Here is a 21,410-nt window from a genome sequence, read left to right on the forward strand (position 1 = left end):
TACTCTACCTGTCTCCTTGTTCCTTGTAACATATTCTGATAAAATACAAGTCCCAAATAACTTGGCTTTATAAAACAACTTTTGGAACACAATTTATCTATAAATTAGAGTAGCCTCTATTCTTCAATTAGGAATTCCACATTTTGTTTTTTATGCTCCATAATAAAGGCTATTGTACAATAAGAAAACTTTTTTTTTTTTTGCAGTACGCGGGCCTCTCACTGTTGTGGCCTCTCTCGTTGCAGAGCACAGGCTCTGACGCGCAGGCTCCACGGCATGTGGGATCCTCCCGGACCGGGGCACGTCCCGGTCATGCAGGGGCATGTCCCCTGCATCGGCAGGCAGACTCTCAACCACTGCACCACCAGGGAAGCCCAAGAAAACATTCTTAAACATCATCATTTATCTAAAAAAATTCAGGCACAAAATAAAGAAAAGCAATGTACCCAGGGATCAAAAACAATTCCAGAAACAACTCTAAATAAAAGAAATGAAAAAGGAGCTCATCTTCCCTCCACACTGCCTAACAATGTAATTTTCTTGATTAAAATTACTAAGTCTTTTCAAAACTTAGAGATAAACTATGAATTTTTAAATAGTGCTCCCAAACAATACAAACTACTCAATAACCAGTGAATAGATTAAAGGAAGTTTACATGTTTAAAATAGAATACCAAATATAATGAAGTTAAGGAGAACACATAATCATAGCAATTAGCACCCCCAAACTGTGTAGTTTTCTGATGCTACCCCCCAGAATTCTTTAAACTCTACTTTTTTAAAAAATAAATTTATTTTTGGCTGTGTTGGGTCTTCATTGCTGCGTGTGGGCTTTCTCTAGTTGCAGTTGCAGCAAGCAGGGGCTACTCTTCATTGTGGTGCATGGGCTCCTCATTGCGGTGGCTTCTCTTGTTGCACAGCACGGGCTCTAGGCGCACGGGCTTCAGTAGTTGTGCCACACGGGCTTAGCTGCTCCGTGGCATGTGGGATCTTCCCAGACCAGGGCTTGAACCCGCGTCACCTGCACTGGCAGGCGGATTCTTAACCACTGCGCCACCAGGGAAGCCCAAAACTCTACTTTCTTTGTCTCAATCTCAGTATCTTACCTGTAGAAGAAGAGGTATAAAAGTTTCTATCTCCAGAATCTGAGCAGCCTCTTCCATTAAAATGTTGTCATACTGAGAAAGGGAGAAAAAAAAAAAGCTTGTCAAAAAGAGAACTTGAAAGCTAAACAGCTACAACAATGACCGTAATAGGCATCCCAAAACCCCTCAAATAATTCAGATCAAAATAACAACAAATTATTCAAACAGAAAGTTCATGATCTTCTTTACCATTATCCTACCGCTTCTCCAATTCAAGTCTTTAACTTTAAGGAAGTTCCCTAAACATACAACTCTACACTAAAGAAGCCTCATTTATCATTTCTTGGATTGCGATGATCAATTTAGTTATTTTCAGTTCAGTTTTGAAGTTCTATATAAGCGAGAATCAACCTATGATTATATATGAGGTCATTTCCATTGGTATTCTTACCCTAGGTAGTATTTTGCAGTATTTTTTTTCCCTTGTGAATCCTACTTGGCACTCAACAATCTCCTTTTGTTCTCCACCTGTAGCATTCAATCCATCACCAAAGCATGTCAATTTTACCTTCAAAACTCCCTCTAGGGCTTCCCTGGTGGCGCAGTGGTTGAAAGTCCGCCTGCCGATGCAGGGGACACGGGTTCATGCCCTGGTCTCGGAAGATCCCACATGCCGCAGAGCGGCTAGGCCCGTGAGCCATGGCTGCTGAGCCTGCGTGTCCGGAGCCTGTGCTCCGCAACGGGAGAGGCCACAACAGTGAGAGGCCCATGTACCGCAAAAACAAACAAACAAACAAAAAAATCTCCCTCTAGAATCTATTCGCTTTTCTACATTTCTACTACCACCACCACTCTAATCCAAGCTGCTACTCTGACTACTGCCAGCAATCTCTTTACTAGTCCCTCTCCTTCCTGTCTTGCCTCCCCTAAACCACTCATATAACAGTCATTACATCACGTCACCTGGTTTCTAACCCTTCATTAGTTTCCATCTGTCCTAGGAAAAAAGGACCCTTAATGTGGACTGTAAGGGATGTGTTAACTAGGGCCTGTATTCAATCTGGCCCCTGCCTTCCTCTCATACTTTACATGTCACCTTTCTCCTTACTCACTAAGCTTCAACTACATTGACCTATTTCATTTTCTCAGAAATGGTAAAACCATTCATGCCTCAGGCCCTCTGAACATGTTATTTTCTCTTTACTTTTTGTCTGCTCCGCTCTTTCTCATTTTTAAAGTATCAGCTTAAAACCCACTTTATCCAGGCCTTCTCTGACCTCTCAATCTAAAACGGGTTTCACAGTACTCTGTGCCTTTGTCTCATGGCACATCACAATTTATGATTCTATCCGTATATTTATGTACTTGTTTGAAGCCTGATCTTCCCTCTAGGTCAGTTTCCAGGAATGTTAGGCACTGCACATTTATAAAATAATGAAATATCAAGTCTTTCTCCAACCTAAGGAAATTTCATTCTTTCTTTCATGTACCTCCTCTTCTATGTGTCCAATTTTCTTCTAGATTTATTCTCAACAGGTTTTATCTTTTCCCTTCCACTTCTAATTCTGATTGCTACTTATGATAGTATGATATCCTATTCCTTGTTTTATTGGTAAAATACTTTCTTTGAGACTTTCACTAAGTACAATTAGAGTTCCTTTGTTTTCTATTTTCAAAGTTTTCTCCCCTTATTTTGTTTTCCAAGGAAGTGGAAGGTAGGGGGAGGATATTTGCTCTTAATACTTAACTAATTCTTTTAAATTAACTGTTCATATATCCTCTAATTTCTGTGCTACTCATTTTACCAAAATATGCTTATATTTGTTCAAGACTGGTAGCTGAGCTGGATTTCCACTGTACATGATAAAGTTAAGGTTCAGTTCTGCACTGTTTCTATCGAAACTACCTGAAAGTTTTAGGCATGTGGATGGTGTCTTCTCTAGCTCTATCTAATGCTAAATTTCCCTATTACAATGATTAATTAGGTCATCCTGATGGGAACCTAGGAGAAGGAGGGGTTCAAAAAGCCATGTTTTCTCAGAAGTTCCCACATGGACCCTGAAGGTGATAGACACAATATGGAAAACAGAGTGGGAGCAGCTCAAAGACGACAGCTTAAAGAGCCTCTTTCCTGAGAAATAATTCTGCAAATCTAATGTGATTTAACTTATAAAAACATATCTATAGATTCTGTTAAAAAGGAGATTTTAATCACAAAGCAAAATTATAACACAACTATACTGGGCGTTTTAAAGGAAGGAAAAGAGTACATAAATGTGCTTGCATGTCTCTTTGGGGACAGCACAGAACCAAAACATATGCCTAATGGAAATTTAACATTCTTTATTGATATAAATGAAAGGACAAGGAAATACTAGAAGAGTTGAAAGGTTAATTAGAGAGCAACAGGGGAGTAGGGGACTGCCTTTTTTAACGTTAATTAGAGCTACAAAGTTTTTAAGCTCTTACATCAGATGCATGTGTTAGTTTGATAAAAATGAAACTTCAAAATTAAAAATATAAAAGATGTAAGGGATACTATCAGCACTCATGTTAACTATATTTAGATGTATATAGCACAATGTAAGAAAATAATCAATGAAAATGTGATAAGCTACAAGTAATGTTTTGTAGAATATGCATGTGAACAGCTGCATGAAAGCATAAAATGCTCTATTTAGACTGCATCATTTCCTTGTATTATTAAACTGATATAATTTAATATCAATCCAAAGTATATTTTATGTGTCAGCCCCAAGAAAAAAATATTTAGGTGAAAAATTCTCACTAATTTGCAAAAGGTAAGTTCACACCACTAGGTAAGTTCACACTACCTTTTAATAAATTATCATATTTGTCCTACCTTGCAACTGAGGAAACTTTCATCCAAGATAACAATAATTCTATCACCTTGAATTTATTTAGCACTTATCTTCCAGTGAGCTCATAACATTTAAAAATTGTCAGTTATTTTCATCAACAACAAATGCTTTTGCTAACTTTAAATTCAAACCAGTACACAAACACTATAAGTAATGACAGATAAAACAGTTGCAGAGAAGTTAAATGATGTGCATTAAAATCAGAGTTTAGTCAGTATCAATAGCAAAGTCGCAAAGTGTCTGCAAATTCAAATTTACTGCTCAATTATTAAATTCCATTTCAACTGAGTAACAAGTAACAGTGCCCTTTAGCTCTCCAGTCCTTATCTTAAGATGAAGTCATTTAAATATCTCCTTTGACAGTATAAATAACTGTATTACACATCCTCACATAGATGGCTTTTTATTTACTGAATGAACAAATAACTGGGAGTGGATGTGTGCTTAAAAGGTAAACAAGTGTACGGATTTCAATGGGTGAAAAACGTTGTCAAATATTATTTGTATAAAGCTTTTACTTCTGTTTGGAGATTTTTTTTTTAACATAGTGAAAATAAACTAATGTACCTTAACAAGTATTATAAGTTAGTTCGACAATCATATGGTTATGGTGTTACTTAAAGGACATATGGCTGATAACTAAATTTAGAAAAATTAGATTTAGAGTTTACTAATCATATAAACATGGGAGGTTATCATCACTTTTAAAAGAGACATTTAAAAGTAGTTATAAATGCAAACTTCAGTAAGAAGTAGATGTCCAAGGGAAATGGCCTAGGGAAGGGAAGGGAAGGGGAGGGGAAGGGAGAGGAGGGGGGAGGGAAGGAGGGGGGGAGGGGGAGGGAAGAGAACTAACAGCTGCATAGATGAATTAAGGAACTAAAATATAAGTCTTTACCTTGAAACCTAACTTGACTAAATCATGTCGTTTTAAGGCAGCATGAGTACAGGTCATAGCAATGATTTTGGCTTCTTTCACCAAAAGGTATTTAGATCTGTCTAGTCCACTTCGAAGCAGTTCAGAGGCTCTAAACTCCTATGGAAGTGGGGGAACAATGAGATACTATTTTAGGAAAACAAACAGTTCATGCATACATTCATACAATCCAGTTTATGGGACAATATGAGAAATTAATATAAATATCTCATAAACTAAGCCTAAAGATTTGTAATTCTGTCCATGATTAACAAGGTACTAATTGAGTTCAAATAATAACTGACAGTCAAGCTACAATTTGGACTGTTTTTTTGGTATAAGATAAAATATTTACAGTATCGACAAAAATACTGAATAAAATATCAATCACCATTGTGTCTATATTACTCAAGGTCTCTCCAGGAAAACAGAAACTACTTCAAGCATTCATAACAAAGGGAATATATTGCAGGGAGCTCATGATACAGGTGATGGAGGAGCAGAAAAGCCAACCAGGGAATGGAGAAGTAACCCAGAGACTGGCAACAGCAGGAAATTATGACCATTCCTAGGCTAGGATGGATAATAAGGAGGAAGTGTTATCAGAGCCCGGAAACTGGGGTACCAGAATAAGCTGGAACTATGGTGGGCCAGGCCAGCAGAAACTGGAGCCATGGAAGAGATGAAACCTCAGGCCGAGAGAGCTGGTGCAGAAATATCCTGGCTTCTCTATTCTATTTTTGCCACATTTCTCATTGGCTAAACCCAGACAAAAGTCAGCTGACATGAGAGGCTGGGAAATTAAAACTCCAAGGACCAGTCTCAGCCCTGACTGTGGCAGAGGATCCCCCATAGAGGAGAGGAGGGGAATGGACAACAGATGGATGTGAGGAGCAAACAAGCCCGTGCAGAGTACCTAATATCAAGTTTTATCACATCAGAACATTATATCATACTTACTTCAGACTTTTAAACATTTTTTTTTTGTTTTTTAAAAATAATTAAAGCATCACAGGTACAGGTGGAGGTACCCTGTATATACATCCTTCTTCCGACTCTCTCCCCAGACAGCTATTATAAATTATATGTTTTTATCCTTTTACATTCTATTTGTGTAATCATGAACATACTATAATACTGTTTTGCAGGTTTTAAAATTTTACTTATCATTATCATACTACATATATATTACATATGTATATACATTATATAATTATTATTCTGTACCTACCATCCATCCATTTCTATCCACCTACTCACACCACACATCAGTGTTTACTGAACATCTATTATGTGCCAGATATTGTTGCAGGAAGTAGGGATAAAATCATACCTAAAGGTACAAAGACTTTAAAAAAGACACAGTCTTTGCCCTTTTTATCTGAAGTAATCCTAAATGTTCTTACTGAGGAATCTGAGCCTGAATGCGATCCTTTTAAAGCACTGCTGTAGTCTTCCAATGATGTTTCCAATAAGGAATGAGAAAACTATGAAGCATCCCAGGGCTCCCTGGGTTCCAAACATATTCTTCTCTGTCCCCTTTATATAGTGGTGATTCTTATTTCACCTTAATAATCAGGAACAGTCATCCTGGCTAACATAGCAACCTCATTTTTTTTTTACAGATCAAAGGCATAAAGAACTTAGAATGGCCAAATTCCAAATCAAAGAACCATTGCTAAATCTCCTAATGAAAGCATTCCTTTCTTAAATACTAAGACTTTCACACCAGAAAAGCCAGAAAAATGGGGATTCAATTCATATCTTAATTTTTACTTATTTCTTCAACTAGAAAAATAAATGCTTCCAATAATCTCACTTGAAAGTAATAATCTGGTTTGCTAGATTTGAATATTCCACTTACTACATTAAAAAAAAAACCAACAAACTAAGCTTAAAACCTTTAAAGGAAAGTTAAAAGAACTTGAGAACTCTTACCTCAAGCTGAGTAAAGATTTTCTTAATATGCCTGAAACATCCTTCAGCAATTTCCATGTCTTCTTCATAAGACCGGCCTTTAAAAATGGGTTGAGGGGCATTTGCAAAGTACTCATGAAAAGGGAAGAAAGTGGAGACTTCAGTAACATCTGGCAACGTGTTACCTTTATTTTTCACTTTGCTGATATACTCTTCCCAACGAGACATTACCTGTAAGAAAAAAAAAGAGACTTGAGGTTAAATTTGCCAGCTCTTATGTTTTAAATAATAAAATAAAAAATGAATTATGTAAAAATAAGATTTGGTAGGTAAAAGAAAAGGAAAAGGAAAAGAAAAGCAACCTTGGACCCAACTGGACTATTTCTTATCCAAGTCACTGATAGACTGCCCTTCTTTTATAAAAGTAACCTTTAAGACTGTAGGAAAAAAAACCTCTTTGATAAAAAATGTACAGATGGGATGGGAAAGAACCTCAGGATCATCTCATGGGACTTTATCTCAGACATTTCAGATTTTCTATGCATATTCAAAACAATTTATGATTGATGATCAAAAAAAAAAAGAACATGGGCTTCCTAGGTGGCGCAGTGGTTGACAGTCCGCCTGCCGATGCAGGGGACACGGGTTCGTGCCCCGGTCCGGGAAGATCCCACATGTCGTGGAGTGACTGGGCCCGTGAGCCATGGCTGCTGAGCCTGCGCGTCCGGAGCCTGTGCTCCGCAACGGGAGAGGCCACAACAGTGAGAGACCCGTGTACCGCAAAAAAAAAAAAAAAAAAAAAAAAAAGAACAAACCTCTCTGGACAAAGAAATTCCTCATTTTTTCACTATCTCAGTTTCTCTCCATATATGGTTAAGTTCAGCTCTAGCAGCTTTTTAATCAATTTAGCACTTGTCAACTTTTCTCCTAGACCTTCATAATTTTTCCAATTCTCTTTAGTATACTTATAAAGAACTTCTGGTTAAGCTGCGTATATATTTGAAAGCTCATTTTATGACTTTTGTGACATAGGTAGTTCAATTACCTCCTGCTATAAATGTTAACTATGGCTCTACTCAGTTCCTACTTAATCTCCATTTTTGTAATTTTCTCAATTTTTCTGTTATAATTTCAGTGTTTCTCAAAGTGTGGTCCTTAGGCAGAATATCTGAAAAGCTAAATAAAAATGTAGATACCTGGATGCCACACCTTACTAAAGCAAAGTCTCTGGGGACAGAGCTTGAGAATTCCCTTTTTAAACAACTTTCCCCATGTGATTATTGTGTGTTCAAAATATGAGGCCTTGTGAGGCCTCAAGTTCATATTTCTCAAATTTATTACTTAAGGTTCTATAATTTATATATTATTTCTATTACTTTTAAAACTAATTTTCACTGAGAGCCTAGTGATTTTTATTTTGTGACAAACATGCATTTAAGCATGATCTTTACTCCATTATTCAAAGTTCTTAACAGTCTGAGTCTAATGCAGACAACTTTGCAAGATCATGCATATATCCTGTGTTTCACAAGGAACCATGAAATCAGCTCATTCTGAATGGACTCAACTGGTTTATCTGCTTATAATGAGCAGGAACTCTTTTTTTAAATATACATTTTACAATTTCAGTGTTATGATTTATACCCAAAACATACAAATATAGCATTAGAACAAAGAGAACAAATACAGTTATACAAAAATCTTCATTATTTATGTTTAATCCATTTAAAATTATTAGTAAACCAGCTGACTTTTAAACTTTATTTTTATTTATTTTATTTGGCTTTACATTTCTCATTAATTTTCACACCCGCAAACAAAACCAAAAACATGCCTCTAAATTGAAGTCAAGAATTTTTAACTTAAACTCCTACTTTGAAATTAATTCTAAAACAAAATGTACTTCTAGAAATTTAAAAAGAAAGTATGTTTTTCTTCATTACTTGATTAATATGCATAGCAAAAGCAAGTTAAAGAACTGTATTTGTTACCACTGGGTAGCTAGATTGTTCGGTTATAGTTCTATAGTAATGGAAAAAAATGGAAACAAAACAAAAAAAAAGAGAGAGTGAGAGGGAGAGAGACTAGAAACTTTCTCAATAGCAAGACAAAAAAAAGAAAAAAGATTTTAAAGTAGCAACATTGGCCTTTCACTGAATGAGTCATCAAGCAAAGTTATTTAGCAAAGAAAAGTGAAGATAATAGGAAATACAAACATTTAACACTCAAAAATATAGCTTTGGCAATAGCATATATTTTAATCTACTCAACAAAAAAGTAAGCTTTCAAGAAAGGATCTCCAGAACCCATCCCAGTTTCCAACTGAAGACCATATTACAATAAAGTATGATTTTAAAACCCTTAATCTCTTACCTGATATAAGAAGAAATAGCCTGCAGTTTCACAAGTATACGAAGCATCTCCTGGAACCCCTAGACTCTTCTGCAATCGTTTGACTTCTTCTAAAAGTTCTATTCTTCGAGCTAGGACATAATTAACTCTTCCATACCTAAAAATTTCAATTAAGCAAAAAGGCAAAATTACATAATGAAGAGACTTGCAAGGAAACTGTCAGAAAATATTTATGAAAATCATAATAGAAATGATAAATGGCCAAAGAGAAAAAACGAACGGTAGAAAACATAAGTTTATATTTACTATAAGTAACAGTTCTTGAGTTATTTTATACTAAAGCTACTTAAAATGTACCCTATGGATCAGGGCTGATCTGCAAATGTGTTAGTGGTCTGTGAGACAGGAGAATCAACTACATTACTAAACACACCTCTAGTTTGGCTTTTTTTTTTTTTTCTTCATAAAAAGACCTTCATGGGGCTTCCCTGGTGGTGCAGTGGTTGAGAGTCCACCTGCCGATGCAGGCAATGTGGGTTCGTGCCCCGGTCTGGGAAGATCCCACATGCCGCAGAGCGGCTGGGCCTGTGAGCCATGGCTGCTGAGCCTGCGCGTTCGGAGCATGTGCTCCGCAACAGGAGAGGCCACGACAGTGAGAGGCCCGCATACCACAAAAGAAACACTGCAGTGCATTCAGGTGCTAGTTCATCTCATAACAGACCAGAATATAGTTTACAGATTGTCTACTCTGAATAGAACTATCATAAAAGTAGATTAGTTTGAAAAGTAATTTTAAAATTTATTTGATCATTCTTTGGCATAGAGCATGGAGCTTGGCATCTGGACCAAGTAAGTATGTTCATAAATGTTTGCTGAATGAGTAAGAAAACTAAAATTTGGAGAGTACCCAGTCCAGAGATAGGTAGTTAAGAAAAAAAGTGGAACCAGAATTGGATCCCAAAGCCTATGTATATATACTCTTTCCACCATAAAAAGTGCCTCCTTCAATCCTTTTAACACTAATTAAAAACAAAAAAGCGACATACAATGGAATTCTATGTAATATTTGCTCAATTATTCTGTAGATGTAAAACTATACTAAAAAAAAGTCTACTAATTAATTTTAAGAAGCAAGGTACAAGAACACCTCATTTTATTGTGCTTCACTTTATTGCACTTTGCAGATACTGCATTTTTTACAAATTGAAGGTTTGTGGTAACCCTGCATTGAGCAAGTTTATCAGTGCTGTTTTTTCCAACAGCATTTGCTAACTTCATGTCTTTGTGTCACATTTTTGAAATTCTTGAACGGTTTCAAACATTTTCATTATTACATTTGCTATCTGTGATATGTAATCTTTGACATTACTATTATAATTGTTTTGGGGTGCCACAAACCATAACCATGCAAGATGGCAAACTTAACAGATAAATGTTGTGTGTGTGCTCTGATGTGCTCCATCAATTGGCCATTCCCCCATCTTTCTCCCTCTCCTCAGGCCTCCTTATTCCCTGAGACACAACAATATTGAAGTTAAGGCCAATTAATAACCCTACAATGGCCTCTCAGTGTTCAGTTGCATGTCTCACTTCAAATCAAAAGCTAGAAATGATTAAGGTTAGGGAGGAAGGCATGTTGAAAGCTGAGACAGGCCAAAAGCTAGGTCTCTTGCACCAGTTAGTGAAGTTGTGAACGAAAAGGAAAAGTTCTTGAAGGGAATTAAAAGTGCTATTCCAGGGACTTCCGTGGTGGTGCAGTGGTTAAAACTCCGCCTGCCAATGCAGGGGACGTACGTTCGATCCCTGGTCTGGGAAGATCCCAAATGCCACGAAGCAACCAAGCCTGTGCACTACAACTACTGAGCCTGTGCTCTAGGGCCCACGAGCCACAACTACCGAGCCCACATGCCACAACTACTGAAGCCCGTGCACCTAAAGCCCATGCTCCACAATAAGAGAAGCCACCGCAATGAGAAGCCTACGCACCACAATGAAGAGTACCCCCTGCTTGCCACATCTAGAGAAAGCCTGCACATAGCAACAAAGACCCAACACAGCCAAAAATAAATAAATAAATAAATAAATAAATAATTTTTTTTAAAAAGTGCTACTCCAGTGAACACACGAATGATAAGAAAGTAAAACAGCCTTATTGTTGATATGAAAAAAGCTTTAGTGGTTTGGACAGAAGATCAAACTAGCCACAACATTCTCTTAAGCCAAAGCTTAATCCAGACAACGCAAGGCCGTAATTCACTCTCTTTAATTCTAGTAAGGTTGAGATAGGTGAGGGAGCAGAAGAGTTTGAATCTAGCCATGGTTGGTTCACGAGGTTTTAGGAAAGAAGCTGCCTCCAAAAGGTAAAAGTGCGGCATGAAGCAGCAAGTGCTGATGTAGAAGCTGCAGCAAGTTATACAAAAGATCTAGCTGTGATAATGAAGGTGGCTACACTAAACAACAGATTTTCAGTGTAGAAAAAATACAGCCTTCTATTGGAAGAAGATGCCATCTAGGACTTCCATAGCTAGAGAGGAGAAGTCAGTGCTCGTCTTCAAAGCTTCAAAGGACAGGCTGACTCTCTTGTTAGGGGCTAATGCCGCTGGTGACTCTAAGTTGAAGCCAATGCTCATTCACCATTCCAGAAATCCTAGGGCCCTTAAGACTTATGCTAAATCTATTCTGCTTGAGCTCTGTTAATGGAACAAAGCCTGGATGACAGCACATCTGTTTACAGCATGGTTTACTGAATATTTTAAGCCCACTGTTTGCACCTACTGCTCAGGAAAAAGATTCCTTTCAAAATATTACTGCTCATCAACAATGCACCTGGTACCCAAGAACTCTGAAGGAAATGTACAATGAGATTCATGTTGTTTTCAGGCCTGCTAACACAACATCTGTTCTGCAGTCCATGCATCAAGGAGTCATTCAACTTTCAAGTCTTACTATTTAAGAAATACATTTTGTAAGACTATAGCTGCCATGGACAGTGATTCTTCTGATGGTTCTGGGCAAAGTAAACTGAAAACCTTCTGGAAAGGATTCACCATTTTAGATGCCATTACAGACATTCGTGATTCACTGGAAGAGGTCAAAATATCAAAATTAACAGGAGTTTGGAAGAAGTTGATCCTAACCCTCCTGGATGACTTTCAGGGGATTAAGACTTCAGTGGAAGAAAAAAAACTGTAGTTGTGGTAGAAGTAGCAAGAGAACTAGAATCAGAAGTAGAACCTGAAGATAGGACTGAATTGCCTCAATCTCAAGATAACACTTTAACAGATGAGGAGTTGCCTCTTATGGGAGAGCAAAGAAAGAAGTTTCTTGACATGGAATCTATTACTGGTGAAGATGACATGAAGACTGTTGAAATAACCACAAAGGATTTAGAATATTACATAAATTTAGTTGACAAAGTAGCAGCAGAGTTTGGTAGGACTTACTCTAATTTTGAAAGAAGTTCTATTGTGGGTAAAATACTACCAAGCAGCATTGCCGGCTACAGAGAAATCAAGATTCAATCCACATGGCAAATTTCATTTGTCTCATTTTAGTTAAGTTGCCATAGCACCCCCCCACCTTCAGCAACCACCACCCTGATCAGTCAGCAGCTATCAACGTTGAAGCAAGACCCTCACCAGCAAAGATTACAGCCTGTTGAAGGCTCAGATGATGCCTAGCATTTTTTAGTAATAAAGTATTTTTTAACTAAGGCATGTATATTGTTTTTTTTAGACATAATGATATTGCATGCTTAGGAGACTACAGTATAGTGTAAACAATACTTTTATATGCACTGGGAAGCCAAAAAATCCATGTGACTCGCTTTATTGTGATATGCACTTGATTATGATGGTCTGGAACTGAATCTGCAAAATCTCTGTGGTATGCCTGTACACAACTATAAATAATAGCATAGTTACAGATGATTACTGAAAAAGAGACTAATAAAAACTTGTGTGGGAGAAGTAGCATTATGAGTGATCACTCTCTCTCTGCTATCTTACTAGATACAAAAATTTTTGATTAGGGAAAGTGATATTAATTTTATTGTGAAACAATATTCACTATTTTTCTTTTTAATTATGACAAAGAGAGAAATATGAAATAAATGCACAATCAAACAAGCACACACATTTTTAACAAGATCTGGAGCTTGACTTGCCTATCAGAAAGCAAAAAGTACTTTTTTCCTGAGAAACATGGTAGTACCGGAAATCATTTTTAAAATTCTGCTGCTTTTCTATTGTAATATCTTTAAATACCAGAAATTGAACTGCACCACACTTACAATTACACTATTTAGCATTCCATGAGCACCCATATGATGAATTATGGATTGGTAGATTTTAGAGTTGAGCCCACTTGTGTAAGTTAGGTTTAATAAGAAGAAATACCCATGGGAAGAACTCAGGGAAGCATTACAAGCTGATCCAAAATTAAGAATCTACAGCCCTAAATAAATTGTGTGTTGATCTTGCCCTCTGACTTTTCAGAAGCTAAAATACTTTGGGAGGGGGACCTTCAAGATGGCAGAGAAGTAAGATGTGGAGATCACTTTCCTCCCCACAAATACATCAGAAATACATCTACATGTGGAACAACTCTTACAGAACACCTACTGAACGCCGGCAGAAGACCTCAGACCTCCCAAAAGGCAAGAAAATACCCACATACCTGGGTAGGGCACAAGAAAAAAGGAAAAACAGAGACAAAAGAATAGGGACAGGACCTGCATCTCTGGGAGGGAGCTGTGGAGTAGGAAAAGTTTCCACACACTAGGAAGCCCCTTCACTGGCAGAGATGGCATGTGGCGGGGGGGGGGGAAGCTTCGGAGCCACAGAGGAGAGTGCAGAAACGGGTGCACAGGGCAAAGTGGACAGATTCCTGCACAGAGGATCAGTGCCGACCAGCACTCACCAGCCTGAGAGGCTTGTCTGCTCACCCACTGGGGCAGGTGGGGGCTGGGAGCTGAGGCCTGGGCTTCAGTCGGATCCCAGGGAGACGACTGGGGTTGGCGGCGTGAACACAGCCTGAAGGGGGCTACTGCACCAAGGCTAGCTGGGAGGGAGTCCAGGAAAACGTCTGGAGCTGCCAAAGAGGCAAGAGGCCACTGTTTCGGGGTGCGAGAGGAGAGGGGATTCAGAGCACCACCTAAACGAGCTCCAGAAATGGGTGTGAGCCGCAGCTATCAGCACAGACACCAGAGACGGGCATGAAACGCTAAGGGTGCTCCTGCAGACACCAAGAAGCCTGAGTGCGAGCATACGTCACTAGCCACATCCGCCTCCCCCTCCCAACCCCCAGGAGCCTGTGCAGCCCACCAATGCCAGGGTCCTGTGACCCAGGGACAACTTCCCCGGGGAGACCACATGGCACACCCAGGCTGCTGCAACGTCACGCCAGCCTCTGCGGCCTCAGGCTCACCCCATATTCCAATTATAACTAGCACACCTCTCCCTCCCCTTGGACTGAATAAGCAAGAGCCCCCTAATCAGCCACTGCTTTAACCCCCTCCTATCAGGGCGGTGAACAGATGCCTGAGGGCAACCTACATGCTGAGGTGGGCCAAAATTAAAGCTGAACCCCAAGAGGTGTGCAAACAAAGAGAAAGGAAAACTTCTCCATGAAGCCTCAGGAGTAGCAGATTAATTCCCCATAATCAACTTGATGTACCCTACCTCTCTGGAATACCTGAATAGACAACGAATCGTCCCAAAATTGTGGTGGTGGACTTTGGGAGCAACTGTAGACTTGTGATTTGCTGTCTGCGACTGATTTGTTTCTGATTTTTATGTTTATCTTAGTCAACTGTTTAGTGCTTGTTATCATTAGTGGATTTGTTTCCTGGTTTGGTTGCTCTCTTTTTAAATTTTTATTATTTTCTTTATTTTAATAACTTTAAAAAAATTTATTTATTTACTTTTTCTTTCCTTCTTTCTTTCTTTTTTTCTCCCTTTTATTCTGAGTCATGTGGCTGACAGGGTCTTCGTGCTCCGGCCTGATGTCAGGCCTGAGCCTCTGAGGTGGGAGAGCCGAGATCAGGACACTGGACCACCAGAGGCCTCCCAGCCCCATGTAATGTCAATTGGCAAGAGTTCTCCCACAGATCTCCATCTCAACACTAAGACCCAGCTCCACCCAACAGCCAGTGAACTCCAGGGCTGGATGCCCCATACCAAACAACTAGCAAAAAAGGAACACAACCCCACCCATTAGCAGAAAGGCTGCCTAAACTCAAACTAAGTTCAAAGACACCCCAAAACACACCAATGGACATGGCCCTGCCCGCCAGAAAGACAAAATCCAGCCCTATGCACCAGAACATAGGCACCAGATCCTGCCACAAGCCACTGAACCAACCACAGCCACTGGGGGCAGACACCAAAAACAACAGGAACTATGAACCTGCAGCCTGTGAAAAGGAGACCCCAAACACAGTAAGTTAAACAAAATGAGAAGACAGAGAAATATGCAGCAGATGAAGGAGCAAGGTAAAAACCCATCAGACCAAATAAATGAAGTGGAAATAGGCAGTCTACCTGAAAAACAATTCAGAGTAATGATAGTAAAGATGATCTAAAATCTTGGAAACAGAATGGAGAAAATACAGGAAACGTTTAACAAGCACCTAGAAAAACTAAAGAGCAAAGAAACAATGATGAACAGCACAATAAATGAAATTAAAAATTCTCTAGAAGGGGGCTTCCCTGGTGGCGCATTGGTTGAGAGTCCACCTGCCAATGCAGGGGACACGGGTTTGTGCCCCGGTCCGGGAAGATCCCACATGCTGCGGAGCAGCTGGGACCATGAGCCATGGCTGCTGAGCCTGCATGTCCGGAGCCTGTGCTCTGCAACGGGACAGGCCACAACAGTGAGAGGCCCGCATACAGCAAAAAAAAAAAAAAAAAAAAAAAAAAAAAAAAAAAAAAAAAAAAATTCTCTAGAAGGAATCAATAGCAGAATAACAGGTAGAATAATGGATAAGTGACCTGGAAGATAAAATAATGCAAATAACTACCACAGAGCAGAATAAAGAAGAAAGAATGAAAAGAATTGAGGATAGTCTCAGAGACCTCTGGGACAACATTAGAAGCAACAACATTTGAATTATATGCATCCCAGAAGAAGACAAAAAGAAAGGGCCTGAGAAAATATTTGAAGAGATTATAGTTGAAAATTTCCCTAACATGGGAAAGGAAATAGTCAAGTCCAGGAAGCACAGAGAGTCCCATACAGGATAAATCCAAGGAGAAACATGCCAAGACACATATTAATCAAACTATCAAAAACTAAATACAAAGAAAAAAATATTAAAAGCACAAAGGGAAAAGCAACAAATAACATACAAGGGAATCCCCATAAAGGTTAACAGCTGATCTTTCACCAGAAACTCTGCAAGCCAGAAGGGAGTGGCAGGACATATTTAAAGGGATGAAGGGAAAAACCTACAACCAAGATTACTCTACCCAGCAAGGATCTCATTCAGATTCAATGGAGAAATTAAAACCTCTACAGACAAGCAAAAGTCAAGAGAATTCAGCACCGCCAAATCAGCCTTACAACAAACACTAAAGGAACTTCTCTAGGCAGGAAACACGAGAAGGAAAAGACCTACAAAAACAAACGCAAAACAATTAAGAAAATGGTAATAGGAACATACATATCAATAATTACCTTAAATGTAAATAGATTAAATGCTCCAACCAAAAGACACAGACTTGCTGAATGGATACAAAAACAAGACCCGTATATATGCTGTCTACAAGAGACCCACTTCAGACCTAGGGACACATACAGACTGAAAGTGAGGGGATGGAAAAAGATATTCCATGCAAATGGAAATCAAAAGAAAGCTGGAGTAGCAATTCTCATATCAGAAAATATAGACTTTAAAGACTATTACAAGAGAAAAAAAGGACACTACATAATGATCAAGGGATCAATCCAAGAAGATAACAATTGTAAATATTTATGCACCCAACATAGGAGCTCCTTAATACATAAGGCAAATGCTAACAGCCATTAAAGGGGAAATCGACAGTAACACAATAAAAGTAGGAGACTTTAACACCCGACTTTCACCAGTGCACAGATCATCCAAAATGAAAATAAATAAGGCAACACAAGGTTTAAAGGACACATTAAACAAGATGGACTTAACTGATATTTATAGGACATTCCATCCAAAAAGAACAGAATACACTTTCTTCTCAAGTGTTTATGGAACATTCTCCAGGATAGACCATATCTTGCATCACAAATCAAGCCTTGGTAAACTGAAGAAAACTGAAATTGTATCAAGTGTCTTTTCCAACACAATGCTATGAGACCAGATATCAATTACAGGAAAAAAATTGTAAAAACTACAAACACAGAGAGGCTAAACAATACACTACTAAATAACCAAGAGATCACTGAAGAAAACAAAGCGGAAATCAAAAAATACCTAGAAACAAATGACAATGAAAACACAACGACCCAAAACCTATGGGATGCAGCAAAAGCAGTTCTGAGAGGTAAGTTTATAGCAATACAATCCCACCTCAAGAAACAAGAAACATCTCAAATAAACAACCTAACTTTACACCTAAAGCAATTAGAGAAAGAACAAAAAAACCCCCAAAGTTAGCAGAATGAAAGAAATCATAAAGATCAGAAGTAACTGAAAAAGAAATGAAGGAAACAATAGCAAAGATCAATAAAACTAAAAGCTGGTTCTTTGGGAAGATAAAAAAAATTGATAAACTATTAGCCAGACTCATGAAGAAAAAAAGGGAGAAGACTCAAATCAACAGAATTAGAAATGAAAAAGGAGAAGTAACAACTGATACTGCAGAAATACAAAGGATCATGAGCAATTACTACAAGCCACTATATGGCAGTAAAATGGACAACCTGGAAGAAATGGACAAATTCTTAGAAAAGCACAACCTTCTGAGACTGACCCAGGAAGAAATAGAAAATATAAACAGACTAATCACAAGCACTGAAATTGAAACTGTGATTAAATATCTCCCAACAAACCAAAGCCCAGGACCATATGGTTTCACAGGCGAATTCTATCAAACATTTAGAGAAGAGCTAACACCTATCCTTCTCAAACTCTTCCAAAAATATAGCAGAGGGAGGAACACCCCAAAAGTCATTCTATGAGGCCATCATCACCCTGATACCAAATCCAGACAAAGATTTCACAAAAAAAGAAAACTACAGGCCAGTATCATTGATGAACATAGATGCAAAAATCCTCAACAAAATACTAGCAAACAGAATCCAACAGCACAGTAAAAGGATCATACACCATGATCAAGTGGGGTTTACCCCAGGAATTCAAGGATTCTTCAATATACACAAATCAATCAATGTGATACACCATATATATTAACAAATTGAAGGATAAAAATCATATGATAATCTCAGTAGATGCAGAAAAGGCTTTTGACAAAATTCAACACCCATTTATGATAAAAACTCTCCAGAAAGGAGGCAGAGAGGGAACCTACCTCAACATAATAAAGTCCATATATGACAAGCCCACAGCCAACATCATTCTCAGTGGTGAAAAACTGAAACCATTTCCACTAAGATCAGGAACAAGACAAGGTTGCCCACTTTCACCACTATTATTTAACATAGTTTTGGAAGTTTTAGCCATAGCAATCAGAGAAGAAAAAGAAATAAAAGGAATCCAAATTGGAAAAGAAGAAGTAAAACCGTCACTGTTTGCAGATGACATGATACTATATATAGAGAATCCTAAAGATGCTACCAGAAAACTACTACAGCTAATCAAAGAATTTGGTAAAGTAGCACGGTACAAAATTAATGCACAGAAATCTCTTGCATTCTTACACACTAATGATGAAAAATTGGAAAGACAAATTAAGGAAACACTCCCATTTACCACTGCAACAAAAAGAATAAAATACCTAGGAATAAACCAACCTAAGGAGACAAAAGACCTGTATGCAGAAAACTATAAGACACTGATGAAAGAAATTAAGACAATACAAACAGATGGAGAGATATACCATGTTCTTGGATTGGAAGAATCAACATTGTGAAAATGACTATACTACCCAAAGCAATCTACAGATTCAATGCAATCACTATCAAACTACCAATGGCATTTTTCACAGAACTAGAACAAACATTTTCACAGTCTGCATGGAAATGCAAAAGACCCCACATGCCAAAGTAATCTTGAGAAAGAAAAATGGAGCTGGAGGAATCAGGCTCCCTGACTTCAGACTATACTACAAAGCCACAGTAATCAAGACAGTATAGTACTGGCACAAAAATAGAAATACAGATCAATCCAACAGGATAGAAAGCCCAGAGATAAACTCACACACATATGTTTCCCTTATCTTTGATAAAGGAGGCAAGAATATACAATGGAGAATAGACAAACTCTTCAATAGTGGTGGTGGGAAAACAGGACAGCCACATGTGAAAGCATGAAATTAGAACAATTCCTAACACCATACACAAAAGTAAACTCAAAATGAATTAAAGACCTAAATGTAAGGCCAGACACTATAAAACTCTTAGAGGAAAACATAGGCAGAACACTCTGACATAAATCATAGCAAGACCCTTTTTGACCCACCTCCTAGAGAAACGGAAATAAAAACAAAAATAAACAAATGGGACCTAATGAAACTTAAAAGCTTTTGCACAGCAAAGGAAACCATAAGCAAGAAGAAAAGACAATCCTCAGAATAGGAGAAAATATTTGCAAATGAAGCAACTGACAAAGGATTAATCTCCAAACTTTACAAGCAGCTCATGGAGCTCAATATCAAAAAAACAAACAACCCAATGCAAAAATAGGCAGAAGATCTAAATAGACATTTCTCCCAAGAAGATAACAGAGATTGTCCACAAACACTTGAAAGGATGCTCAACATCACTAATCATTAGAGAAACGCAAATCAAAACCACAGTGAGGTATCACCTCACACTGGTCAGAATGGCCATCATCAAAAAATCTGCAAACAATAAATGCTGGAGAGGGTGTGGAGAAAAGGGAACACTCTTGCACTGTTGGTGGGAATGTAAATTGATACAGCCACTATGGAGAACAGTATGGAGGTTCCCTAAAAAACTAAAAATAGAATTGGCATATGACCTAGCAATCCCACTACTGGGCATATATCCTGAGAAAACCATAATTCAAAAAGAGACAAGTACCACAATGTTCATTGCAGCACTATTTATAATAGCCAGGACATGGAATCAACCTAAGTGTCCATCAACAGATGAATGGATAAAGAAGATGTGCCAGATATATATAGTGGAATATTACTCAGCCATAAGAAGAAACGAAATTGAGTTATCTGTAGTGAGGGGGATGGACCCAGAGTCTGTCATACAGAGTGAAGTCAGAAAGAGAAAAACAAATACCGTATGCTAACACACATATATATGCAATCTAAAAAATAAAATTAAAAAAAAGACAAATGGTTCTAATGAACCTAGGGGCAGGACAGTAATAAAGATGCAGATGTAGAGAATGGACTTGAGGACACAGGGAGGGGGAAGGGTAATCTGGGATGAAGTGAAAGAGTAGCACTGATATATATATACACTACCAAATGTAAAACAGAGAGCTAGTGGGAAGCAGGTGCATAGCACAGGGAGATCAGCTCGGTGCTTTGTGACCACGTAGAGGGGTGAGATAGGGAGGGTCGGAGGGAGATGCAAGAGGGAGGGTATATGGGGATATATGTATACATTTAGGTGATTCACTTTGTTATACAGCAGAAACTAACACAACACTGTAAAGCAATTATACTCCAATAAAGAGGTTAAAAAAAACCTGTTGTGTGATCTCTTTAATACAAGAACTCAAAATAAATGCAATATAAGTTAACACTCTCTTAGCTTTTGATGTCTATAATCTATTTAGTCAAAAGTGATGTTCAATAGTCGAAGGCTGTATTTATTATGTACAGCTGTTAATTATGCCTATTTACTGAAATTATGCTTTAAAGTGAATTTAAATATAAATGAAATGAGCTATCATAAAGCAACTTTAAAGGAAAAAACCAAAATACTAACAGCAGAGGAAATGTGACTTCTAAAGTTTTAGTCACCTTACAATACGTAACATTAAGCATAAAGTCCAGCTAAACTGGCAGTAAGTTCCTGAAGTAATATTTACAACCCCAAAGCTTACACTATCATTAATCTCCCACTGCATTTCATTAAATGAATCCAGTTAATTGGTGCCTAAAATATATGCAAATT

The 21,410-nt window shown here is 38.1% G+C and overlaps 1 protein-coding gene across 3 annotated transcripts in view; it reads right to left on the reverse strand.

Annotated features, from left to right (window-relative positions):
* Window positions 1-21,410, reverse strand: part of AQR (aquarius intron-binding spliceosomal factor) — a 107,943-nt gene that overhangs the window by 23,364 nt on the left and 63,169 nt on the right. For all 3 annotated transcript variants that reach the window (XR_010839639.1, XM_059056463.2, XM_059056462.2), the window contains exons 25-28: window positions 9,174-9,309; window positions 6,822-7,031; window positions 4,866-5,003; window positions 1,107-1,178 (exon numbers count right to left, since the gene is read on the reverse strand). Coding sequence is in view for 2 of the 3 variants with exons in the window: in XM_059056463.2 (XP_058912446.1) it covers window positions 1,107-1,178; window positions 4,866-5,003; window positions 6,822-7,031; window positions 9,174-9,309 (556 nt within the window). In the remaining variant the exon portion in view is untranslated. The remainder of the gene's footprint in view (window positions 1-1,106; window positions 1,179-4,865; window positions 5,004-6,821; window positions 7,032-9,173; window positions 9,310-21,410) is intronic.

Source organism: Kogia breviceps, chromosome 3, assembly GCF_026419965.1.
Source record: "Kogia breviceps isolate mKogBre1 chromosome 3, mKogBre1 haplotype 1, whole genome shotgun sequence".
Lineage (NCBI taxonomy): Eukaryota > Metazoa > Chordata > Mammalia > Artiodactyla > Physeteridae > Kogia > Kogia breviceps.